At 49.3% G+C, this 27,312-nt stretch overlaps 2 protein-coding genes across 2 annotated transcripts in view; one reads left to right on the top strand and one right to left on the bottom strand.

Annotated features, from left to right (window-relative positions):
- Window positions 1-9,022: 9,022 nt before the first annotated feature.
- Window positions 9,023-10,832, bottom strand: LOC144100341 (uncharacterized). The gene is made up of 2 exons (XM_077633314.1): window positions 10,617-10,832; window positions 9,023-9,350 (listed from the first exon to the last, which is right to left on the bottom strand). The coding sequence occupies exons 1-2, from the start codon at window positions 10,719-10,721 to the stop codon at window positions 9,096-9,098; spliced, it is 360 nt and encodes a 119-aa protein (XP_077489440.1). The 5' UTR covers window positions 10,722-10,832; the 3' UTR covers window positions 9,023-9,095.
- A 1,414-nt stretch (window positions 10,833-12,246) lies between these two features.
- LOC144102395 (uncharacterized) overlaps window positions 12,247-27,312 on the top strand; it is a 34,070-nt gene continuing 19,004 nt past the window's right edge. Inside the window, exons 1-4 of the mRNA XM_077635678.1 lie at window positions 12,247-12,443; window positions 14,963-15,153; window positions 23,439-23,617; window positions 25,318-25,397. Of these exons, the coding sequence (XP_077491804.1) occupies window positions 12,327-12,443; window positions 14,963-15,153; window positions 23,439-23,617; window positions 25,318-25,397 (567 nt within the window). The 5' untranslated portion in view covers window positions 12,247-12,326. The remainder of the gene's footprint in view (window positions 12,444-14,962; window positions 15,154-23,438; window positions 23,618-25,317; window positions 25,398-27,312) is intronic.

Consider the following 27,312-nt stretch of genomic DNA (forward strand, 5'->3'; position numbering starts at 1 on the left):
CTCCATCCCTCCCCGGAAACGCGATATCTAAGGAGTTTAACGACCTGAAAGCAGAAATTATTCAGCTAAAAAAACAGAACGAGGCGTTGCGAGCTGAACTTAAATTGGTCAGGCTGCAGTCACAAAGAACTCAAGACAAAACACCCGAAGCCCGGCCAAACTCACAGTCAGTTTATGAGCGCGTCATTGCAGAGCTGAGGGCTGACAGAGAGGAGCAGGATAAAAAGTTCCTACAAGTTATTCAGATGGTCAAAAACGAGCTCGCAAACGAGTCCGATAACACTAGAAAATACATAAACTCTGCCAGTGCCACAGTCCGAGACGAATTCAAATCGAAACTCAACGAGTGCAACTTCAGAAATAGGAAATCCAAATATGCCGACAGGTACCCCCTTCCAGAAGAGGACGAATAAGGACCATGGCACATAGGGGACAGGAAACAATTATTTGGCAATGGAATTGTCGGGGATTCAAAAAGAAAAAAAAAGCAAGCCTTCAATTTTTCATCGACACGTCGGAGACGCCACCTGCTGTAATAGTACTTCAAGAAGCAAATACGGTCATCAGCATGAAGGGGTACAAAACTTTCCAAAGCCTAGGAATACTTGTTCACAAGGAGTTTGCCGCAACGCTGCAAGAACCGCTAGCCGAAAATATCGAACATGCTTACATTGAAATTCTTCCCAAACACAGGGGAAAACGCAGTTTGCACATACTGAACGTGTACAGTCGCCCCAGGGACTCACTTCGTCAGATAGCCACGCTATTTAATAATTTTATCAGGAGGGCAGGTAAGGACCCCCTCGTCATAGCCGGTGATTTCAATGCGCCCCATCAAGCATGGGGATATCACTTTAACAGCCCGAAAGGTAGGAGGATCCTTGAGATCGCTAACAGAGAAGGCCTCACAATCTTAACGGATCCCCTGCAACCCACCAGAGCGGCTAATAGCGTCAGCAGAGACACCTGTCCAGATCTCACGCTTGTGAAAAACTGCCTGCAGGCCACCTGGTCTAACACTGGAGAGTCCCTGGGCAGTGATCACTTCATAGTTTCCTGCACTGTTCAGGGAGTTAAATGTCGGAAACCATTTGGCAAGGCTAAGATTGTGAACTGGGACAAGTGGAGAGAGGAACTCGCACGTCTCCCGGACGAAGATATCACAGATATTGAGGCATGGACAGCGCTGCAGATGAAAACCGTCGCCAGGCACTCTACGACAGCGAACACCACGGAGGAAACTCCGGCATTTGACCTGCACCTGTTACATCTGTATGAAGCCAGGGGATCTGTGACAAGGAGGTGGAAAAGGCAAAAGTTAAATCGCAAGCTGAAGACCAAGATTGCAGAACTCACCAAAGAAGCGGATTACTACGGACATAACCTCGCTAACCAAAACTGGCTCAAGCTGTGTGATGAGCTCAACGGTAAAATGGGCATGGCCAAACAAACCTTGGGGACTCCTCAGATCCCTTATCCAGCCGAACTCAAACCGGAAAGAGCAAGCAGACACGCTCTGTAACGCCTTGCACAGCTATAAAGGGGACAACGAAGCCCTCATTGCAGAACACTCACGGAAATTCCTCGATCTGGGATCCTCGTACCCTCTTCCTGCGTACACTGGTGCACCCAATGAAGAGGTGGACCAAGACGTAACGGTTGAGGAACTGAGGGCGGAGCTTGACGTCATGCGTAAGAACACCGCTCCTGGACCGGACCAGATAAACACCAAGATGCTCTTTAATATGGATGACATCTCTTTAAGAAAATTAGTGAAATACTTCAACACGCAGTGCTGGCACAAGGGCCAGATCCCCGACTCCTGGAAATTGGCTTTAGTGCGATTTATTCCCAAGCCCAATAAGCCATGCGATATGGATCATTTACGACCGATCTCCCTGACGTCGTGTCTGGGTAAACTGTTCGAGAGGGTCGTGAACGACCGACTTAAACGACTCCTGAGGAAGACTGATATCCTCCCTGACACGCTGTACGGGTTTAGAGAAAAGTTGTCTACACAGGATATTCTCCTCCGTACCAGAGAGGATATTTTGGACAACCCCGGCAGATGTCAGGTCAAGGCCATCCTTGCGCTCGATTTAAAAGAGGCATTTGACAATGTCAACCACCAGGGAATACTGGATGAGCTTAACAGCATCAACTGTGGTGACCGCACATATAATTACGTGAGGGACTTTCTCTCCAATAGAAAAGCGTCAATAAGTATTGGTGATCGGACCTCCTCTCCGTTCAATCTAGTTTCCAAGGGCACCCCGCAGGGAGCGGTCTTGTCACCGCTTCTCTTCAACCTGGCCATGCGTGGGCTACCAGAGAAGCTAGACCGCATCCAATGCATTGAGCACGCTATATACGCCGACGACATTGCGATCTGGTGTTGCAGCGGTAATGAAGGGGAAATTCAAGGCCGGCTTCAGGAAGCAGCGAATGTCGTGTGCCAGCATGCGGCGAGGCATGGGTTAACGTACTCTCCCGAGAAATCAGAGTTACTCCTGATCGACCGTGGCAAGAAGCAGAATACGAAGCTTTTGCCGTCCACTCCCTCTGTCGCCATTACGGTCCAGGGTATGAGCATTCCGATCAAGAAAGAGATCAAGATCCTGGGAGCCATCATACCCAGCGGCAACAATTACACCACTACAATCAGACAGCTCCAAGCCTATTCCGAACAAGTCTCTAGAATGCTACGCCGGGTAATCAAGAAAAGAAATGAGCTAAGAGAAAAGGAGACCATAAGATTAGTTCAGGCTTTCATTCTCTCTAAACTAACATACGCCACCCCGTACTTACGGCTTAGCAAAAAGGAGAAAGACCAACTAGATGTTATTATTCGAAAGGCAGTTAAGACGGCGCTGGGACTCCCTTTATGCACATCCACTAAGCGCTTACTACAGCTGGGGATCTATAACACCATCGACGCACCGTGTAAATCAAATTGTCAGGCTTTCGACATCTAAGCCTGGCAGGAAAATATTACAGAAGCTGAGAATCAGTCCACCCCGGGAAGTCGCTGACAAGATCGACATGCCCATGCAGATGAGATCACATGTTACGACTCACCCTATACCAAAACGCATGGATGAGGAATATAACAGAGGACGGAGACTAGCCAGAGCTAGACACCTCTCTAAGCGCTGGGATGGAAACAAGGACACGATCTACGTCGATACTTAGAGTTTCACCCCGGGGGGATATCATTGCAAGCAGCCTTATCCATGCGGTGGATACCACATGGGCTGAAGAAGCAGCTATCGCACTAGCGATATCAAAGAACAGCGAGGCAACGGTTATGTCCGACTCACAAGCAGCGGTACGCAATTGCTTCAGAGGCCGCGTTGGCACTCCGTGTTGGGAAATTTTGGAAAGGTCTAATCCTTCCAACATCCAGATCTTCTGGACGCCAGGGCATCTCTCAACGAAGGTCAATGAGGAGGCCAACACAGCTGCTCGAGCTCTCCTCCTCCGAGAATCTGGCACGCAGCCTCTCTCTGACACAGTTGACAACCTCTCACCCTTACTAAGCTACGCAGAAATTACGGAGTACTATAAGATCACAAGAAGGAAATATCCTCTTCCTCACAAAACCCTAAGTAAATATGAAGAGCACATAATCAGGCGACTACAAACTAATACTCAGCCCAATACTTACCTAAAGAGTAAATCGTACCCAGAAACCTACCATTCGTCCTGCCCCTTCTGTGGAGCAGTTGGCACACTCTTTCACGCGGTTTGGGAATGTCAAGAAAACCCAGACTTGGACAGCAATCCCGATCCGACTCATGAGCGCTGGGAGGCAACCCTTCATAGCCAGAGTCCACTCGACCAGAAATTGCTGGTTGAGAGGGGCCGGATTATGATGACGACCAATGGGTTCTCGTACTGAACCCACCGTTTTTGTGCTCTGAATAAATGTTTTTCCTCCTCCTCAAACGAATGTTTAGATTTAAACTGATATTTGTGGGACAAATTCGTTCAATTACACTACTATCCGAAAAACACTCCGTGTCGGACGAGCAGGGATTGTTGCTGGATGCAGCACTAGACGTTACCGTAGCGAGCCTAGTAAGTAAGGCCTTTGCTCGCTCAGATGAATTGTATTCGCAGAAAACCGCTTACGTGTGCTGAATCCTTTGACATTTTGTGCCGTGTGCGTCAGGCTGCAGCGTGTTCAGCGATTTTGCTTGCTCTACTGAATCCCTGAGATCAAACATTAAATATTTATTGTTTATGTTCAGCCCGGCGCATCCTTGTGATGTACGTCAAAATTGTTCTTAAAAATGACGCAAATCTAAGCAAGAACTCCTTGAACTTTAAAATGTTATTAGGAAATGTTCTACTTTCTTTTCGCGTGCTAAGTGTAGGGAAAAAGGAAAAAGAAAGCGTGTTTTTAATAATAATAATAATTGGTTTTTGGTGGAATGGAAATGGCGCAGTATCTGTCTCATATATCGTTGGACACCTGAACCGCGCCGTAAGGGAAGGGATAAAGGAGGGAGTGAAAGAAGATAGGAACGAATAGGTCCGTAGTGGAGGGCTCCGGAATAATTTCGACCACCTGGGGATCTTTAACGTGCACTGACATCGCACAGCACACGGGCGCCTTAGCGTTTTTCCTCCATAAAAACGCAGCCGCCGCGGTCGGGTTCGAACCCGGGAACTCCGGATCAGTAGTCGAGCGCCCTAACCACTGAGCCACCGCGGCGGGAAGCGTGTTTTTCCCAGGAATGTTTTTTTTTCGGCCTTTGACATCCCTAGTTGGAATCCGGCATCGGTGGTAGCGCACCGATAGAGGGGAAACGAAAAGTTGCTCGTGTGCTGTGCGATGTTACTGCATGCAAAAGATCCCCTGATTATTGAAATTAATCTGCAGATCTCCACTACGGCACCTCTTTCTTCTTTGGTTCCTGCCTTCGTACCTTATGTTACGGCGTCGTTGACGTTTCCACGCGTAAAGTGAGCCACTGTGCGATTTCCTTTCCCCAAAACCGAGTTTATTGTTCAGCCTCGCAGCTCAGGAGAGTGGTATTGCTACCAGTGGGCAGAGCACGCAGGTTCCATAACACCTGAACACATTTCAGGCGATTGGATTACGTGACTGCGCCGAAATCAGCTTCCTCCGGCACACTCACGTCCCGTAAACTTTTAATCGTGATGGTACATACGAATCCCAATTTCTCATCCACGCAGCAACTCCACACCTCCCAGCGTAGAAGACGGCTCCAGTACGTTCTGCAGTGCCGAGTGAACTTCCAACATTCCACCAGGCTCGCAACCCACGAAGCGTACGAGTACGACCGCAACGACGCCCCGGCCGCTGCGCCCCGACGTGCCGCATGCGCCAGCAACTCCTCGGGAGCAGCGCCACCATTGCTCAGCATGTGGGCACGCACATCGGAGAGCGGCTTTGCCTGATATGCGGCGCAGAGTTCGCTACGCAACAGCTTCCTTCAGGCGCTTCCACAAGACTGGGGGACACTTCCCGCGCGGCTTCTGTGAGCTGTTTGCTGACAACAGCCACTGGGACCAGCACCTGCGGCTGGAGCACTCCTGGCGGCGTCCATTGATGCATCCGCGCTCTCCGTCTAGCAAATCGAGCAGCGCGCCATACCGCATTGTTTCGATATCACGCCGGGATTCGCCCTTCAGACAAGTGACTCGGAGCGAAACGCCCGGTTATAATAAAAGGATTGGAATCTGCCGATGCTAGGCCTACTTCTTTTGGACCTGTAGCTTGCAACTTCTCAGCGGAATGGAAATTGACCCTCCACCTTTGAATCCCTACGGTGTTAAGACTCCCTTCTTTTCTTGCTGTTGAGCTCAAGGAAGCCCGGCCGAAGCGGTCGAATTTCATTGAGCGACTTCAGACGCCCGTGAGCCGTGCGATGCCAATGTACTATCAATTTGGAATGCAACATGAACGAGAATACTGGAATTCGATATGAACTGCAGAACGAGAAGATATTACTTCGGGGCAGACTAATACAGTAAATATTTGGCATCGAAGGTGTAGAGACGGCTGCTCGAAATGTTGATGGACCATGGCTGTATTTGTATGAGTGTCTAAAGTCAGCCAGGCCTCCTGAAATCATTGTCTTGACTTCTCTGCGCCTGTGTTTCTGCCTTGGAATGTCGTGAAGAGAAGCTTCGCTGGCCACCACACAACAAAATTTTGTCGGCGCTTTTGTTTATTTCCGGTTCAGGGTCAAAAAGACAACAACAGCAGAGCTAAATAACAATTCCGATACAATAATAATCAAAGTGGCAGCCACAACTGAGGATGCGCTGTGATTACAGAAAGTCTTAAGTTTGCCGTATCATTTAACACTGCCATTGAGTGATGTTGCTCGCTCTGAGAATTGTAAAGGTGTTTGTGATCCCCATCAGCGCGCCTAACTGCCATTCTCGTTCTTCATACACTGTGCAGGCAGAGCAAGATGAATGACTCGTACGGCACACCCCGTTCATCATCTACAGGTAGCAACACTACAACCATATGGCATGACTAGCAGGTCCTTTATTAATGTCCACTGCAAGGTGCCCCAGACAAATTCTGCGCCACAAGTACGACACGAGCGGACGGTGGCGTTGGTGATGAACACTTGAACGGTATGACGTAATTCGCGAGAGCTACAAAGGGAGAAGAAATGTCACGTAGGCGAAGAGGAGATAGAGCTAAAAAAGAAAACATTCATGAAATGCCCACAATAAACACTGTTGTTATTAACAAAAATAATATTAAAATTGGTTTTTTGAGGAAAGGAAATGGCGCAGTAATTGTCTCGAATCTCTTTTGACACCCGAACGACGCTGTAAGAGAAGGGATGGAGGTGGGACTGAAAGAAGAGAAAATGAGGAGCCGTAGCGGACGGTGAAAAAAATTAGCTGCGGTTTTACTACTGCTTAATCTGATTAAGGAGCGAAACCTGTGGTGCATCGGGTAAGTAGCAATTTTTCGTGTCTGTAACGTTGAGAGCGTTCCCCGCCCTTACAGAAAGCGAATATTGGTTTTTGGGAAAGGAAATTGCGCAGTATCTGTGTCACAAATCGGCTGACCCCTGAACCGCACCGTAAGGAAAGGGATAAAGGAGGGACTGAAAGAAGGAGGAAGAAAGAAGTGCCGTAGTGGAGGGCTCCGAGATAATTTAGACCACCTGGGGTTCTTTAACGCGCACTGACATCTCACAGCACACGGCCGCCCTTTGCGTATCGCCTCCATCGAAACGCTGCCGCCCTGGTCGGGTACGAACCCGGGTAGTCCGGATCAGTAAGCCAGGGTAAGCGAAGATATATTTTTTGGCGGTTCAATGAAATGGCGCTGTATTTGTCTCTCATCTCGGCGGACACCCGAACTGCGCCGTAAGGGAGGGGATAAAGGAGGAAGTCAAAGCAGACAGGAAGAAGGAGGCGCTGTAGTGGAGGGCTCAAGAATGATTTCGACCACCTGGGGATCTTTAACGTACCCGCCGCGGTGGCTCAGTGGTTAGTGCACTCGGCTACTGATGCGGAGTTCCTGGATTCCGACCCGACCGCGGCGGCAGCGTTTCGATGAAGGAGAAACGCTAAGGTGCTGTGCGATGTGGTGGTGGTAGTGGCTTTTCTTTATTAAAATAATAGTAAAAAGGAAGGAAAACATTTTTGCTAGCCCCGGCATCTGCCATCGATACTGAAGCACCTGAGCTTTGGCAGCGGAAATAAAGGATAGCAGGCAGAATGGAGTTCCCGGGTTCGAACCCGACCGCGGCGGCTGCGTTTTTATGGAGGAAAAACGCTAAGGCGCCCGCGTGCTGTGCGATGTCAGTGCACCTTAAAGATCCTTAGGTGGTCGAAATTATTCCGGAGCCCTCCACTACGGCACCTATTCTTCCTTTCCTCTTTCACTCCCTCCTTTATCCCTTCCCTTACGGCGCGGTTCAGGTGTCCAAAGATATATCAGACAGATACTGCGCCATTTCCTGTCCCCAAAAAACCAATTAATATTATTCATGAGTATTCAAAAGAGAGACACTCAAGGAAGGAAGGAAGAAAGAAATAAAGGAAGAAAGAAAGGAAGAGGTGGCGCAGGGGAGGGCTCCGGAATAATTTCGACCACCTGGGAATCTTTAACGTGCACTGCCATCGCACAGCACGCGGGCGCCTTAGCGTTTCGCCGCCATCGAAACGGGGCCGCCGCGGTCGGGTTCGAACCCGGGTAGTACTCCGGAGCAGTGTCCGAGCGCCCTAACCACTGAGCCACCGCGGCGGGTCTTAGCATCCGGAGGTCGCCTGGACTGGGCTTCCTCTATTTTTCATTTATGTTGTGTTTTTTCTGCGAGGACCAATAAAAAGGTAAAGGGCGTAAACTCTCATTTGAGGAAATTAAATTCGCATTCTTGGCTCACATTTTAGGTGGACACTTGAACCCCTCACTGAGAAAAATGAAGCAGCCCGCGTAACATTAAGCGCAATTGCTACTGTTGAAGCTCCTAAATGGCTTATTACAAAGCCATATGAGCTTTCGCTGTAAGAATTAAAAGTTGGAGAAATTGAAAGAATTTTTTCCGTGCCTGCAGTGTGATATGCACAGAGAATCCCAGGCGGCTAAAGGGACTGACTAGCGGTAACACGCCACACCGTTAAGTCGGAACTTAACTTCACTCCGGATTTTTTCACGTACCTGGTTGGTCGCAACACACAAGCTGTCGTTTCATCCATGCAAATCTTAAAGCGTTGGGTTCCGAAAGTGCCAATTGGGACTCTGTGTTTCGCCGATGAGTGCAAGCAACCGCTCTAAAAGATGCTCTGAACATACACAGATGTGAATATTTTTATTCCAACCACGCCTGTCACTCCAGGTACTACTGTAAAAAGCGAACTCTGGCGTGGTATCGAATCAGTATACTCTGGAGCGCTGGGATATTCTCCAGTGGGATAGCAGGCATATTTAAATCGACGCCGACGGGCGTGCTCCAGGAGGAGGTGCTCGTCCCGGTGGCTCTTCTGCGCGAAGAGCTTCTTGCAGAAGCCGCGCAAGAAGTCTCCTTAGGTCCTGCAGAAACGCCCTTGAGCAGCGGCTGCGCCGGCGGATTCATCGCCGCACTTCAGAGCCGCTCCCCGATGTGGGTTCCCACGTGCAGGGCCATTGTTCTTCTGCTCTTGCACGGTTGCTGGCGCATGCGGCATAGCGGGGTAAAGAAGAGAGAGGCATCGTAGCGATCATTCTCGTAACCTTCGTGGCTTACGGGACTGGTCGGAAGTTGGACGTCGACTCGGCAATCCCAGCATTCGTGGATGGTCTGCTCCCCAGGCGGCAGGACTGACTGGAGCCGCCTTCTGCCCTGGGACATTTGGAGCTGCTGCATGGACAAGGAAGGAGAGTTCATCGGTATGTAAGTCATAGGTTTGCGTTCACTCGTAGCTACTGTTCTCTTCTCCAATGTGCGATAATCAAATGCTGCGTGTTCCGAGAGTGCACATTGTTATAGAGATTTCGTCCTTCATTATGAGGCAATGCTCTCGCTCATTGTAAATATTCTTTGAAAAAAATCTGGGCTTAACGTGGCTTGAACCTAGTTATACGAGTGAAAGCGCTGTTATGCCTGGTCCCCACTGTCTCAAATCAAATTTCAAAGCCAAATTTTCAGGTCAGGTACTGAATGCTGTCATATGATAACGTGGTCATGCTACCATAGTTTGGGCCATAGCCCCTCGCAGTTAAGTTCGGGTTGGCCTTTTGAGGCACTGAATGTTATTGTAGAGGAGTTGTGCTTTCGCTCTTAAAGTACTAACGCCATTATTAGAGCGAGTCTGCTACAGGAATGCTGGGCCAGAATTATTCATGGAAAACTCGCCTAAAAATGTGATCAAGTGTTTTAGCATCGAACACTCAGTGCGCAGTCAATTACGTTGATTAGACACTGATTATATCAGAATAAGTTCCTAAAAGCCGGGGAATGGCGTAGAAAAATTGAGAAATGAATCGGTCGGACATATAGCAAGAACGCCTGTACTACAATCGGTAGCGGGGGAATGACACCGATTAGGCGCCGCCCTCGGACGCTGCTCAAGCACAGAGCAAGGCCGTCGGCCAAGACGCTCTGTTCAGAAGGCGCGTTCGCTCAAGTCCTACCACTCCATTTCAGTGTTATCTATGCAAGCCGCTTCGGCGTGAGGCTTCGCATCCTTGGTCAGACTGCGATAACGGCTAGCGGAAAGGTTCCCTTAACAGCGCATCTTAAACAGCTTAGGCTGTGAGCTGGGCCTGCGCACCCTTCGTGGTTGTTCTATAACATTCTTATAAAAATAGCTTTCGTCTTCCACCTCGGTTCGTCTCTTGAACAATAATGATACGCTTAATAGGCCGAGCATACATACAAACGGAAAGCGGACGTTAATGCATCTACCCTTTGTTCAGCTACTCTTTCTGAAAAATGACAGCTGCCGGCTTCATTTAGACGACTGGCACATGCGCTTAGTGCGGAAGGATTGTCATTATCGGTGCCCCCGATAGAAATCGCACGACTATATTCAAACATATTCTGAAGCTAGTACACGCCGAACGACCAGCAGGCACCTTCGCGTCCTGAACTGCCTGTAGTTATCGGACGAGAGTCAGGGCTTACCTCCACAGAGTCGAAACTGTCAGCAGCCTGCGTGTGCCTCGCTTCAGTCTCCGCTATGGAAGGACGCCAGGTGGAAACGAGGCAGGGGGTGAGCGGCGTGTCCATGTCACCGGTCTTCTTGGAACAGCTGGTAGCCACCGCTGCTGCGTTGGCGATGAAGGTATAACGACCTACGTGGCAGCGGTGAGCGAGAGCGGACTAGCAGCGACGAATGCTGCATCGAGGCACGCTACGAATGGAGGCACGAGCACGACACGAGCGGACGGCGGCGATGGTGATGAACACGTGAACGATATGACGTAATTCGTGAGAGATACAAAGGGAGAAGAAATGCCACGTAGGCGAAGACGAGGAGGCAGAGCTAAAAAAAAGAAAACAATCGTAAAGTGCCCATAATAAGTCGCTTTTGCTATTAAGAAAAATAGCATTAAAATTGGTTTTTGATGAGAGAGGTGCCGTAGTGGAGGGCTCCGGAATAATTTCGACCCCCTGGGGATCTTTAACGTGCACTGACATCGCACAGCACACGGGCGCCTTAGCGTTTTTCCTCCATAAAAACCGCGGCGGCTGCGTTTTTATGGAGGAAAAACGCTAAGGCGCCCGTGTGCTGTGCGATGTCAGTGCACGTTAAAGATCCCCAGGTGGTCGAAATTATTCCGGAGCCCTCCACTACGGCACCTCTCTCTTCCTATCTTCTTTCACTCCCTCCTTTATCCCTTCCCTTACGGCGCGGTTCAGGTGTCCAACGATATATGAGACAGATACTGCGCCATTTCCATTCCACCAAAAACCAATTATTATGAAAGGAAATAGTAGTAGTAGTAGTAAGTGTTTTTTATTAAAATAATAATAAAAAGGAAGGAAAAGATTTTTGCTAGCCCCGGCATATGCCATCGATACTGAAGCACCTGAGCTGGGGCAGCGGAAATAAAGGATAGGCGACAGAATGGAGAAATTAAATGAAAGAGGTGAGGGGACAGGAAGAGAGGATAGGGGGAGAAGCAATATGTACAAACTATTTACACGATAAGAAATATGTCCAGGTTGTGCGCGTGATTACTTCATTTTAGAGGAATTAAATCATACACTCTCACAGCACTGTGTTGGTTACAACTGGAGTGGGGCGTACAGTTATTAATAGTTCAAGGTAGAACTCGCGGAGCGTTCGGTCACTGCGTGTAACTACCTGACGGAGGACAGACGGGCCGTCAAGCCCGTGTGTTCGAGGAATGCACAGAGGCTCACCAAAGTTCGCTCACGAGTGCGCGCACTGCCCTGCGGCCACAACAGCGTCTTGAAGGAGTCTGGTAGTATGCCCTGCGCCCTATAGGCCGCCGAGCATCGGCGAACGCGGAACAATGAAGGAGCAGGTGTTCTAGTCTTTCCACTGCACCGCGCCCATCACACACATCACTCGTCGCGATTCCGTGACGCACCCGTCGTTCCCCAGGCCACACGTAGCCAATGCTTTGCCCAGATGCGATGTCGTATATACCAGTGAAGTGCATTATTGCTAGTTCAAAACTGCTCACCCCTCGAATCCGTTGTTGCGTGTCGTGCTCGAGCCGCCATTGGTTGGTTATTTCAATGCAGCGTTCCTAGGCGTTCGTCCGCCCCACCAGTACCGCCGCTCGCTGCCACGTTGGCGTTTGCACCTTCACTGGCCCCGCAGTTGAGCCACGTCCCTGGTGCTGCAAGAAGACCGGTGGCATGGACCCGCAGGCTGCCGTCACGCTCCTGATTGCTAGGCGGCTTTCCCTGCCGGAGACTGCAGCCAGGCACGGGGAGGCCGCTGTCAGTTTCGACTCTGACTTGTCCCCTGTGGAGGTAAGCCACTGCTTTCTCCGGCCAACCATCGGAAATCCTAGCGGACGCGATGGTACCTGGTGGTCGCCTAGCGCGTATTTAGCTTCGGGAGGCGAAGATCGAGAGCATCCACACCAGTTCTTTTAGAATGCGGACTATGTGCGGTCACTGCATAAGATGCACGAAAAAAAAAAAGATTTTTGAGGAACCGAAATGGCGCAGTAATTGTGTCACATCTCGGTGGACAATCGAACCGCATCATATGGGGAGGTTGGTAGCGGTTTAACTTAGTAAAACCGAGCAGACGTTCGAAAACAGGAGGTGATTCTTCAGTTGTAGGAGGCAATGACACGATGTATTTTGTGGTTTAATGTCGATATATGCAGAATTGGTCACTCTCTACTTAACATTCATAAATGGCAGCGAGTCCTCATACCACTACCAGCGCAGTGGGGCAGCGGTTAAGTGATGCGCCACTGCACAGACAGGTGGCTGCTCCTATCACAGCCACCCGTAGGGATTGTGCGACCCAAGTTGTTTAGGGATGCGCTGACGGTACACTCATGAAAACCTGGCGTAGTGAAACTTTCGCTTCAAAAATTAAGAAAGTTATATCGTGGTGGAGGGCTTCGGAATAGCTTGTACCACCAGGGAATCCTTAACGTCCACTGGCATCGCACACCACACGGCTGCGTTTGCGTTTCGGCTCCATCGAAATGTGGCCGCCGCGGCCGGGTTCGAACGCCGGAACGAGCGCTGTAGCCACTGAACTACCGCGGCAGGTGATGCAAAGGTGGCACTTGTCTGCACAACGGCACGCTGAGCTTTCATTTTACCGAAACTGCAGCTGAACGCAGTGTTCAATGCACTGATGTGCACTAGGCGTTTCCACATAAGGTCGGCTCAGTTAGGGGAACTTATCTCTTTATAACATGTACAGAAAGGGAATAAGAAAAAGGGAAATATTCTCCGTCGCACGCGACGCAAAGACGCTACCTCGCCCTGCACGAGCCATGCGTCCGTAGCCCGAGCTGGTCGGCACATATGTTCTGTTGAAGGCTCGCATGTGTTTCCCTGACTAATTTGAAAGGTTCGCCACGCCAAAGAACACCACGTTGTATGGGTCCCGCCGCGGTCGCTCAGTGATTTGGAGGCTCGGCTACTGAGCCGGAGTACATGGGTTCGAACTAGACATGCAAGATTTCCTTAAAGTTTGAATGGCATTAAAGAAAACGTTGCGAGTTTTTTAAAGAAAATGGGAAATTTTGCTAATAATGGGAAACACGACAAGAACAGATTTTTAATTTCTATATAGCAAAGATCTCAATAGCAATGGCCATTAGTTCAAACGAATGTGTACATATAAACTGATATTTATGAGACAAATTTGTTCAATTACACAACTATCCAATAAACACTCCGTGTCGGACGTGCAGGGATTGTTGCTGGATGCGGCACTAGACGTTGCCGTAGCAAGCCTACTAAGTAAGGCCTTTGCTCGCTCAGAAGCCTTGTGTTCGGAGAAAACCGCTTACGTTTGCTGAAACATTTGACATTTTGTGCCGTGTGCGTCAGGCTGCAGCGTGTTCAGCGATTTTGCTCTACTGGATCCCTGAGATCAAACATCAAATATTTATTAAGTTCAGCCCGGCGCATCCTTGTGATGTACGTCTAAATTGTTCTTAAATATAACGCAAATCTCAGAAAGAACTTCTTGAACTTTAAAATGTTATTAGGAAATTGTCTACTTTCTTTTCGCGTGCTAAGTTGCAGAAAAAAGGAAAAAGAAAGCGTGTTTTTGCGAGAAATGTTTTTTTTTTCGGCCTTTTACATCTCTAGTTGGAATCCGGCCTCGGTGGTAGCTTTTCGATCGAGGGGAAACGAAAAACTTGCCCGTGTGCTGTACGCTGTTACTGCATGCAAAAGATAATAATAATTATAATTGGTTTTTTGGGGGAAAGGAAATGGCGCAGTATCTGTCTCATATATCATTGGACACCTGAACCGCGCCATAAGGGAAGGGGAAAGGAGGGAGTGAAAGAAGAAAGAGGTGCCGTAGTGGAAGGCTCCGGGATAATTTCGACCACCTGGGGATCTTTAACGTGCACTGACATCGCACAGCACACGGGCGCCTTAGCGTTTTTCCTCCATAAAAACGCTGCCGCCGCGGTCGGGTTCGAACCCGGGTGCAAAAGATACCGTGATTGTTGAAATTAATCTGGAGATCTCCACTAGAGCATCTCTTTCTTCTTTGATTCCTACCTTCGTACCTTCTGTAACGGCGTGGTTGAGGTTTCTACACGTAAAGTGATTCACTGTGCGATTTCCTTTCCTCAAAACGGACTTTATTGTTCAGCCTCGAAGCTCAGGAGAGTGGTATTGCTACCAGTGGGCACAGCACGCAGTTCTCTAATATCTGAACACATTTGAGGCGACAGGATTACGTGACTGAACCGAAATTATCTTCCTCCCGGACAGTGACGTCCCGTAAACTTTTAATCGTGATAGTACATACCAACCCAAATTTCTCCTCCACGCAGCAACTCCACACCTCCCAGCGCAGAGAACGGCTCCAGTACGTTCTGCAGTGCCGAGTCAACTTCCAACTTGCCACCAGGCTCGCAACCCACGAAGCGTACGAGCATGACCGCAACGACGCCCCGGCCGCTGCGCCCCGACGTGTCGCATGTGCCAGGAACTCCTCGAGAGCAACGCCACCATTGCTCATCACGTGGGCACGCACATCGGAGAGCGGCTTTGCCTGATATGCGGCGAAGAGTTCGCAACGCAACGCAAGCTTCCTTCAGTCGGTTCCACAAGACTGGGGGACACTTCCCGCGTGGCTTCTGCGAGAAGCTGTTTGCTCACAACAGCCACCGGGACCAGCACCTGCGGCTGGAGCACTCCTGGCGGCGTCTATTGATGCATCCGCGCTCTCCGTCTAGCAAATCGAGCAGCGCGCCATACCGCACTGTTTAGATATAACGGCGGGATTCGCGCTTGAAACCAGTGACTCGGAGCGAAATGCCCGGTTATAATAAAAGGATTGGAATCTGCCGATGCTAGGCCTCCTTCTTTGAGTGCTGTAGCTTCTAATCCCTCAGCGGAACGGCAACTGACCCTCCACCTTTAAATCCCTACGGTGTTAAGACTCCCTTCTTTTCTTGCTGCTGAGCTCAAGGAAGCCCGGCCGAAGCGGTCGCATTTCATTGAGCGACTTCAGACGCCCGTGTGCCGTGCGATGCCAATGCACTATCAATTTGAAATGCAACATGAACGAGAATACTGGAATTCGATATGAACTGCAGAACGAGAAGATATTACTTTAAGGAGGCTGACTAATAGAGTAAATATTTGCGATCGAAGGCGTAGAGACGGCTGCTCGAAATGTTGATGGACCATGGCTGTATTTGTATGATTGTCTAAAGTCAGCCAGGCCTCCTGAAATCATTGTCGTGACTTCTCTGCGCCTGTGTTTCTGCCTCGGAATGTCGTGAAGAGAAGCTTCGCTGGCCACCACACAACAACAGAATGTTGCCGGTGCTTTTGTTTATTTCGGTTCAGGGTCAAAAAGACAACAGCAGCAGAGCTAAATAACAATTCTGATACAATAATAATCAAAGTGGCAGCCACAACTGAGTCTGCGCTGTGATTACAGAAAGTTCTAACTTTGCCGTATCATTCAACATCCATCGAGTGAGGTTGCTCGCTCTAAGAATTGCAAAGGTGTTTGTAATCCCCATCAGCGTGTCTAACTGCCATTCTCGTTCTTCATACACTGTGGAGGCACAGCACGATGAATGACTCGTATGGCACAACCCGTTTATAATCTACAGGTAGCAACACTAAACCATATGGCGTGACTAGCGGGTCCTTTATTAACGTCCACTGCAAGATGCCCCAGAGAAATTCTGCGGCACAAGCACGACACGAGCGTACGGTGGCGATGGTGAACTCTTGAACGGTATGACGTAATTCGCGAGAGCTACAAAGCGAGAAGAAATGTCACGTAGGCGAAGAGGAGACATAGCTAAAAAAAGAAAACATTCATGAAATGCCCACAATAAACACTGTTGTTATTAACAAAAATAATATTAAAATTGGTTTTTTGAGGAAAGGAAATGGCGCAGTAATTGTCTCACATTTCTTTTGACACCCGAACGACGCTGTAAGAGAAGGGTGGGAGGTGGGACTGAAAGTAGACAGAATTAGGAGCCGTAGCGGAGGGTAAAAAAAAAATTAGCTGCGGTTTTACTACTGCTTAATCTGATTAAAGAGCGAAACCTGTGGTGCATCGGGTAAGTAGGCAGTTTTTGGCGTCTGTAACGTTGAGAGCGTTTCCCGCCCTTACTGAATAATAATAATAATTGTTTTTTTGGGGGGAAAGGAAATGGCGCAGTATCTGTCTCATATATCTTTGGACACCTGAACCGCGCCGTAAGGGAAGGGATAAGGGAGAGAAAGAAGAAAGGAAGAAAGAAGTGCCGTAGTGGATGGCTCCGGAATAATTTAGACCCCTTGGGGACCTTTAACATGCACTGACATCTCACAGCACACGGGCGCCTTTTGCGTTTCGCCTCCATCGAAACGCTGCCGCCGCGGTCGAGTTCGAACCCGGGTAGTTCGGTTCAGTAGCCGGGGCAAGCGAAGAAAATTATTTGGGGCGCTTAAAGGAAATGGCGCAGTATCTGTCTCTCATCTCGGCGGACACCAAAACTGCGCCGTAAGGGGGGGGGGGGGGGGGGATAACGAAGTGAGTCAAAGAAGACAGGAAGAGGCGCCGTAGTGGAGGGCTCAAGAATAATTTCGACCACCTGGGGATCCTTAACGTACCCGCCGCGGTGGCTCAGTGGTTAGAGCGCTCAGTTATGGATCCGGAGTTCCTGGGTTCTAACGCGACCGCGGCGGCTTCGTTTCGATGAAGGAGAAACGCTAAGGTGCTGTGCGATGTGGTGGTGGTAGTGGCTCTTTTTATTAAAATAATAGTAAAAAGGAAGGAAAAGATTTTTGCTGCGGAAATAAAGGATAGCAGCCAGAATGGAGAAATTAAAAATGGTGAGGGGAGAGAGAGGATAGGGTGAGAATTAACATATACAAACTATTTACACAATAATAAATGTGTCCAGGTTGTGCGCGTGATTAGTTCATTTTAGAGGAACTAGAACACAGGCGCACAGCACTGTGTTGGCTACAACTGGAGTGGGGCGTCCAGTTATTAATCGTTCAAGGTAGAACTCACGGAGCGTTCGGTCACTGCGTGTAACTACCTGACGGAGAAAAGACGGGACGTCAAGCCCGTGTGTTCGAGGAATGCACACAGACTCACCAAAGTTCGCTGACGAGTGCGCGCCCTGCCCTGCGGCCACATTAGCGTCTTGATGGAGTTTGTAGTGTCCGACGTAAGTGCACGTTAAAGATCCCCAGGTGGGTCGAAATTATTTGGGAGCCCTCCACCACTGCAAACACCTCTTCCTTTCTTCTTTCACTCCCTACTTTATCCTTTCCCTTACGGCGCGGTACATGTGTACGCCAATATGTGAGGCAGATACTGCGCGGTTTTCTTTCCCCAAAAACCAATCTCAAACAATTTTTTGCCACGCCGCGGTGGCTCAGTGGTTAGGGCGCTCGACTACTCATCCGGAGTTCCCGGGTTCGAACCCGACCGCGGCGGCTGCGTTTTTATGGAGGAAAAACGCTAAGGCGCCCGTGTGCTGTGCGATGTCAGTGCACGATAAAGATCCCCAGGTGGTAGAAATTATTCTGGAGCCCTCCTCTACGGCACTTCTTTCCTTCATCTTTCACTCCCTCCTTTATCCCTTCCCTTACGGCGCGGTTCAGGTGTCCGCCGGTATATGAGAGAGATACTGCGCCAATTCCATTCCCCAAAAGCCAATTATTATTATTACGAGTAAAGTGGAACTGAGGAATTGGGACAGATGATTGACGCGAGGGGGAGCACAAGACACTAGGGCCGTTTTTTTACCTTCACTGGCTACACTAGTTCGACGAAGATAAAATCGCTTCCACGACTGAAAGTACATACTTTAGTCTGCTGAACGCTACTTCGCGTTTAGGTATACGCCGCGTTCGTTCGGTTTGTATCACACATGGTAATCTACGTATCTATGTATGTTAGTGCGAAGGTACCAAAGCTTGCTGTATTGTCTTTCATGCCTGTGTATTAATACAGCGATGTTTCAAAGCGATCGGCCAGCCCGCTGAGAGTCGAGAAAGAGCCATCGAAAGTCGCACCCATATGCCGCGGAACACCGGTTTCAATTTCAACGCGGCGCATAACGCTGTTCCCCTGGCCACGACAGAATGGATGCTTTGTATTTCGCACGAGGAACTTGTCATCGACCCTTCATCTGACTCACTGTGCAAGAAATTTAACGACAGCTGCTTGGTACGCTCCATGCATGAGCTGAGCTGACAAGTTTGTGTGTTGCGCTTCATTTGAGGGGAAACAAAAATGTCCTTTGCATTTTTCTACCCTCATAAACGGCGCGCACAAAAAATGTTTGCAGTGTATATTTCTCATTTCATTTTATAGTATATTACGACGACCCCAACATTCAGAGCTTGTCGTCTGCTCCCTAGGACGGCGACGATCGGTATCACGCTATTGGCCGACGCTCGTGCAGACGAGTGCAGGGCCTTACGTCACAGCTTTAGCCACGCCCTCCACTCGCCTACACCAGCTTGCACTGAGTGTAGGTTAAAAAAATAGCCCTACTAAAAGAAAGGAGAGAGAAAGGGAAGTCACGTGATCACGCGGTGATCCGCTGAAGCGGCCTTCCCACAGAGCAGCCATTCGCCAAACCAGTCGCGTCTTTAACTTGTGACTAGGAGGATCGAAGCCAGTGCGCACTCACCGCGGCCCGAAATTGGACTTATCGGATACACTCTGGAGGACACCTGCAGCTGTACTTACAGGCCACCGGCAGCAGCTTTCCACAGCGGCAGTCACTGCGATGGATCGACACGTCACCCCACATGGTGAGTACTGCACGGCCCACATGAAATGCCCAGCGATTTCATTCATACTAGAACTGCGATGGTAGGCAGGGGGGTTCACAGCGAGACAGAGGTATTTCAGTGCAGTGTGGTTTGAGCGTCTAGGCATTATTAAGCCAACTACATTTTCATTTGCCCGGCGATCGAAGCGTTCTCTGTTCTGCAAACGCAGCTGCATGCGTTGCAGAGTTCGACGCACTTCTCTGCTAGTTTAGCCGATGAACTCTCTGCGTCTGTCTTTCAGTCTACGGCCGGTAACTTGATGTAGCCAGCATTTGAGTGTGCGATCTGATTCTCGACAGCGTGCTTCGCCTGCGAGGCATTTTACTGGGGAGGGGGATTCTACGTGTTCGCTAAGCCTATAATGGCTTAAAGCGGTGCAAGATGGCGGCGATTCACCCTCACGGCGCCCCGTCGGTCGGGGAGGCTATGGTGGCCATGAGTCTCTGCGACTATCCCTAGCGTCGGGAATTGCCACGTTCTACTTAAACTTCAAGACTTCTGTCCGTTGGAGTGCGTCGATGAAAATGTTTGGAATAAAATAATGACGCGTTTCATTATAGCAACGGGATGTTGAATGCTTTTTTCGGAATCTGGCCGCCGCCCAGGCCTTTTTAGGGGCCGGGCGACCGTGGCGTAGGCCTAGTGGTTGCGATTGATCTAAATTTTTGCCAGTGCATCCGGCGCCTCCGAGTAGTACGTACGAGAGCTACTGGTTCTGGAAAGCTCCAACTTGTCATTCTCTGCGGACGTCCCCATTGCACGCGGGCGTCTCAGTACGCGGGCGTCTCAGTACGCAGCCGAGTACAAATCTGTTCTCAGCAATGGTTGTCGGCTGTCGCCGCAGGTGAGGGGACGATGTACCAATTATGGCTCGGTTAGTTTTGACTGAGACTGCACTGCAGGGCTTATGCGCATCCGACTGAGGTTGAGAACGAAACGGCATGGACTGAAAATGGAACTCGACCAGAGTGGAACGCTACATTCTCAAAACTGGCACTATTGACTTATTCTTAGAATAAGTTCAGTACGCTGCTGACTGTGATTGGGAATCAAACGCTACCAACCTGAAACAGAACGCTGCCGGCTGAGTGTAACGCGCCGCCGGTAAGATCAGTTCACTTTTCCAAGCTGACTACTGTGCACTGTCAGGATTGTGAAAACATTGTATTTACATTTCCTCCCCTACTTGAAAGAAAAAAATTGAAAATTGGTTTTTGGGGAAAGGAAATGGCGTAGTATATGTCTGGCATATCGGTGGACAGCTGAACCGCGTCGTAAGGGAAGTTATAAGAGAGGGAGTGAAAGAAGAAAGGAAGAAAGGTGCCGTAGTAGAGGGTTCCGGAATAATTTCGACCACCTGGGGATCTTTAACGCGCACTTACATCGCACAGCACACCGGCGCCTTTGCGCTTTGCTTCCATCGAAACGCGGCCGCCGCGGTCGGTTTCGAACCCGGAAATGGCGGTTCAAAATCTGTTTTGAGGAAAGCGAAAACGCAGTAACTGTCTCACTTCTCGGTGGACACTTCAGCCGCGCTGTGATGGAGGAGTGGAAGGCGGGAAAGAGAAGTGCAGTAGTAGAGGGCTGCAATGTAATTTCGATCAGCTGGGAATCTTTAACTGGTACCTTCCTTTAGAAAATGCCTGCAGCGCCCTGCCCTTTTCCACAGCATTGCGATATTCCACCTGTTTTATTGAAGGGCCGTGCAGTGACGCCAGCGTATCACACAACTTTACTAGTTTTATTTTAGGATTATTAATATAGAAATTATGATTGCTATAACTTTAAACATTTTTGAATATACTTTAGTCGATAGCAAATGCGCGAAATTCCACGAGACGTGTGCGTTAGAGGAAAGTTCGGCGTCGTGGGAGCTAAGCGGCGCTACGCTATTGCCCAATTTGGAGGAGAGAACGAGAGAGGGACAGGCGGCCATTAGGACTACTCGCGATCCAAGCATTGTCTGAAGGAGGTACTGCTGCGCTGACATCGCACAGTTAAAGGGTGCCTTCTGTGTTTCGCCTCCAGCGAAGCGCTGCCGCCGCGGCCGAATTCGAACCCGGGTACTACGGCTCTAAAGCGGAGCAGCTCCTTATACTTGTATGGGCCGTTCGGAGGAGCCGGGGGAGGAGAACGCATGGTGATCTTTTTTTTTTACAGATAGTTAGAAAGGTGATTGTTGTGTTTATGTGTGCGATGTCGGACTCACTGTTCCATGTTCTGTGTGGCGCGTTCTCTATTTTTGCGAATCCGTATACAACCCGTTCTGTCGAAAAGCCGTCGGCGTCGTATAGTAGGAGTTGTCGGCGCCGCGCTTCGAAAATATTCCTTCGCTTACGGCGTGGTTCGGGTGTCCGCCGAGATTTGTGAGACAGGTGTCATTTCCTTTCCCTTAAAACCAATTTTCAATTCATTTTCCTTCCCTTACGGCGCGATTCGGGCGTCCACCGAGATATGTGAGGCAGACCTCATTTCCTTAAATTGTCCAACGGGCAAGGCGTCGCGTCGAACGACTCCTATAACGCTGCAAAATGCTGTCGCGTCCACTCTTAAAAACGAATCTTAAGCGTCATTCAATTTTTTGCCTGACGTATACAAGGTGTTTCATCTACTGCTAACAATTTTTTAAAAAAGGCTTGTTGGTTGAGAGCGCTCTTTGTGGAATTGAATTGTCAGTGGTGGTGTGCATGAAAATGCAGCTAACACGTGTTAATTGAATAGTTAACTTCTGCTGCAAGACACCTAATTTATTGAAAGGTTTGTAGCACAGCGTAAGGTAGCATCCATATCTGTTTCAACTTTTCGAAAACTGTATTCTCGTCGCCGCTGCGGCGCAAGGAATTTCGGGCTGAATACAGGCGAAGGCGAAACCGCGCGGCCACAGAGCGCTAGACTCGCCTATATACGAGCACGCGTCACGCGGGTGTTGCGTGCTCTTTTCGCAGTGTCAGGATGGGAGCGACGATCGGGCAATGGCTGCATATAGCTGGTATTTTCTGGGTTGTCTGATTTTACTGAAGGTGTTTGACATTTGCTAATCTGTATGCCAGTAGTGTATGCAAGTATTTTGTTATTTGTTCATATTATATGCGCGTCCATTGTAGTTATCCGTGTAGAATATTCATGTATACGTGTATATTTCTTTTTTGTGTCATTATTCAAGCGGTGAAGCTTCATCGTAATCATTATGACGCAGGAAAAAAAGAACAGGTGGCCAAATGCGCCAAGCTAGCAGCTTGGAGATGTACGGCTAGTGAGTCCGACCCTCGCACCTTTTGACGCTTAAACACTTGCACTTGTCTTCCATCACCGTCAGGTTTAAGTGTAAGGAACTTTGAACGAAGGATGTCACCGCAGATCGTGTTTGGTGATAAGAACTAGCGAATAAGCCGGACTACCAATTTGCGGTCAATGTTCCACATGACAGTGTCCGACAAAAATTACTCATGTGACTTCGCTATGTGGTGACGTCATTATTTCATGCAAACGACTGCCAGGGCCCAGGAGATCTCTTGGCACGGAGGATTTATGATTCTATATTTTTTATGGCTCAAGAGAATCTATGGACAAAGAGCGACAATGACACAAGGTATTTTCAATTTCTCAAGGTGGGGTCAAAGACCCATTTTCCAAGCATGTCACCCTATATAAGCCAAGCACCAGACCAGGGTAAAGCTTGTACCCATTGTATCACGTGGTACCCGGCGGCACTGGGGATCGAACCCCGCACATCCCGCATGCAAGGCGGATGTCAACCACTTGGCCACCGCTGCGGTATATGGCATGGAGGGAGGAGGATTCATAGATAACGCTCTAGAGTAAAATTAAGTAGTCGAAACTTTGCCGAATTTGCGTACGGAAAACATGCTCCGGTACATGCGCGCTCGGCTTGTTCTCTCAACGAATAAACAACGGAAACGCGATTTAGTTTCCAGTTGACGATATAGTTGCCTTTGTCATGATCATCGCTGATCGCCATTTCGTGTCAAACTGCAGGGTGGGTGCCTGTTCCTGTCTGCCGTCAGGCTCACGCATCCCTCGCCGCAGAAGGCAGCGGCTGGGCGGTTGCAGGGTGAGGAATCGTATCCACTCTGTGCAGTGCTTTCGTCTCGTGGGTGCTGATGGTACGCCGACGCAGGTCCCACCCGTCAGCTGGGGATGGGAAGCTCTCACAGGTGAGGTTGTGGAGGACCGCCGCAAGAATAGAGCACATTACAAGCACGTGCGCTTTGATATGCCGTCTTTGTTGTAGAACGCGTTAAAAATTGCAGGAGCACTCGTGGAACGCCGGTTCCAAGTGCTCGCTGACGCAGTCTCCTAAATCCTCTGCTCTTGCTCACATGGGAGCTTCCTCTGGCCCGGGTGAGCAACTGTCGGTGACGTTGACGGACGTCACGGTGACGAGTGAACACGTTTCCTTGACGTACCCGAAAAAAAGATAGATTGCACAAACTGGAAGGAGTGGGTTCTTTTGCTGTTCTCCTTGCTACTCCACTGCCTGTCTAATCTTTTAAATGGGCCCTGTTCAGGTGTCAACCCTGGAGAAATGAAACTGCAGTGCTTCACTCTAATAAGGAAGAATAAGGGAACGTCGGTTAAGAAAATGGTGTATAGGCAGCCTATAGACAGCCTATAGATAGACTTCTTATAGACTATTGTCTTGCTATAGATATTTATTTTTGTCTATTTATACTCTGTAGACTGTCTACAGAAAAAGTCTACTGTCTATATGATATGTGTTGCCTATAGGCTGTTATGTAGTGTTTGTCTATAGAGAGTCTAAAGATTTTATTGACCGAAGTCAATGGACAGTCTATAGACTGCCTAAAAAAGTTTTGCAAGGGGTATCTATAGGCCTGCATATCGAGTCGTAAATGAGAGTGTGCGGCCCTTGTAATGTTTCAGATTGATATCTCCCAGTGCTCTTACGCAACGGAACGTCTACCAGCTTGAACATGACACCAAGCAACCCATAGCTGTGCTATGCGCGTAGCATGCATCGTGCAGTGGGCCGAGCAATAGTGGCCAATAGCGAATTAGACGAACCTGCGCCCTTTCACCATGTCCCCGGCTTCCAGCATCGCTGCTATGCCTCTCAAGATATTTTCCAGCATCACTCGCTCCGGACAGAATTGATAGCGGCTGTTTTGTGTAGAACACCACTCACTGATGTAGTATACACCACACAGGAGGTTTATAATTTCAGCTCCATCGATGCTCGTGGGATCAGCAGCCGATTGCCAAAGCCACCTAATCAGCTACGTTAAAGGATCCCAGGTGCTCGAAATTTTCAGAGACCTTCACTACGGTGTCCCTCGTAGCCTGAGTCGCTTTGGGACGTTAAACCCCATAAACTAATACACCCTCAACCCGCGACCCTTTCCATCGTCAAGTAACCGCTTTTGATGCTTCAGTGTGCGCTACCGGCTGGCCGTCCCGGGGAGCGCCTTCGGAGTGTGAGCGCAGTGTTCTGACTCAATGCTGGACATTCTTCTTAAGTTCGCAGCGAAAGCGAAAAGTGGTGGACCATCACGTCCTTCGTGGCGTCACTCAAAAGACAGCTTTGTTGCCTCGTGGGCTCCTGCACGTTGTGGGTTCGATATGTTCCATATGTTACTAGCCAGTTCAACGTAGCTGCACTGTCGGAGCCTCTGGTATGATGTACCTGCTGTACTTAAAGCACCTCTGTCGGTCATGTCTGTGGTTTCCTTTTTGTTACAAGTGATACGAACTACACCGCTAGGCACAGAGGAATAGACGTTGGTGAAACTATATAGGGCATTTGAATCAAACCGTGGAGATTTATTATTCACGGAATGCATGCGATTTTGTACGGTGCTGAAAAACGAAAAGTTATTTTGGTGCCCTTTTCCAGAGCTGGTGCTTTTCTTTGGATGTGGTACCTCGCCGCCTTCTGCCTTGCGGTACGGCGGAGCCTTCTGCTGCAGCGCACGGGTGAGTTCAGCGGAGTACGCGATCAGGATATCAGGTCACTGGAAATGACCGCATATCTATAGCTGCTCGGCTTGTGTACGCGTGCGTATAGAATACTTGCTTGCTTTTCGTGCGTTCTCGCGAAACTATGATGCATGGTCTGAACACTAACACTCTCAATAGAGGTACCACTGGTAAGGGGGAAAAACCTACGTGTTTCCGGCTTATTTCGGCAATACTTGATTAGCGGCGAACGTGTATCAAGCACAAAGCAGCCAACGTAGTAGATCGTAAAGGCGCTATAGAAAAATATATACGTTAAAACGTTATGTACGATGCTACAAAACTAAGGTTAAGTGAAATTTAAGACACACTCTGAAGTAGTGTATTCTCGTGATATTCTGGTAACCGTGGCGCCTTTTAAAAGTTCCTCCGCCTCAACCGCTGGCTCATTTGCAGTAAAATCACATGCTGATATTTTTGTTGGGAAAGCAGCACTACGGCAGCCAGCGAGCCATTTCGGCTCGTAGCGCACTTCAGCCGTATGCCGCATGCCGTGGCCGACAAACGACCTTGAGCCGCCGTTGCCTAGCAACACCGCAGCTGCGCTCCAACAGATGCCGCAGAGGGAGAGGAAGTGTCGCCTCACGGGGGTTATATATATATATATATATATATATATATATATATATATATATATATATATATATATATATATATATATATATATATATATATATATATATATATATATGCGCTTCGCCTCAGTGTATAATAATAATTGGTTTTTGGGGAAGGAAATGGCGCACTATCTGTCTCATATATCATTGGACACCTGAACCGCGCCGTAAGGGAAGGGATAAGGGAGGGAGTGAACGAAGAAAGGAAGAAATAGGTGCCGTAGTGGAGGGCTCGGGAATAATTTCGACCACCTGGGGATCTTTAACGTGCACTGACATCGCACAGAACACGGGCGCCTTAGCGTTTTTCCTCCATATAAACGCAGCCGCCGCGGTCGGGTTCGAACCCGGGAACTCCGGCTCAGTAGTCGAGCGCCCTAACCCCTGAGCCACCGCGGCGGGGTAGACGCCTCAGTGTATTGTAGTCGTTATGGAGAGCGCGAAAATGGTGCAACAACGGCAGAACGAAGCGAGGAAGACAACGCGCTCAAGAGACGCCAGAAGCACGCGCCGCACGACTCGAGAAGCGTCGTAACGAAGATGCGGCTAGAAGTCGTGCCATGTCCCGGAGTGACTCTTCAACTGCGGAAGAGACCGCTTGAGTTGTCGAGAGCGTTGGCTAGAGACGCTGTGTAGACGGCGTGCCGAGGAAACGAAGTTTTAGCAATTCACCTAGGGTTATCCAGAGCTAAACCACAGCCAATTTTAACGCGACAGCGTTAAGGAGCTCGTGTCGCAGAAAAGCCGGTGTCGTTGGAGTCTTTGGCCGTGAGCGAAAAATGCCGCATCTCGTTGGACACCTGACCCGTGCCGTAAGGGAAGAGATTTTCTTTCCCTGTACGGGTGTCCAGCGGGAATTGAGACAGGTGTCATTTCCTTTCCTTTAAACCAATTTTCATGAAAAATTGCGTTCCCTTACGGCCTGGCTCGGGTGTCCATCGAGATACGTGAGGCAGGCGTCCTTTCCTTAATTTTTCCAAGAAAACACGCGTCGTTCCGAACGGGCGTTAGCGTTCCGTGGACCCCTTGGCAGCGCTGCAACACACGCTGTCGCGTCTCATTCTTAAAGACGAAGCTTAAGCGTCCTCCAATTTTTTTAACGGCGCACATAAAGTACGCGCACCGCATGATGCATTCCCAGAATCCTCGGCGCCGAGATCGTGGGGCCGAAAGCCGACAGCGCAGATTTCCGCCAACGGGAGGCGGTGGAACCTGGTGGCGCCATCTGTCGTCCATAGTGTGCTTCGATGCCCGCC

Source organism: Amblyomma americanum, chromosome 8, assembly GCF_052857255.1.
Source record: "Amblyomma americanum isolate KBUSLIRL-KWMA chromosome 8, ASM5285725v1, whole genome shotgun sequence".
Taxonomy (NCBI): Eukaryota; Metazoa; Arthropoda; class Arachnida; order Ixodida; family Ixodidae; genus Amblyomma; species Amblyomma americanum.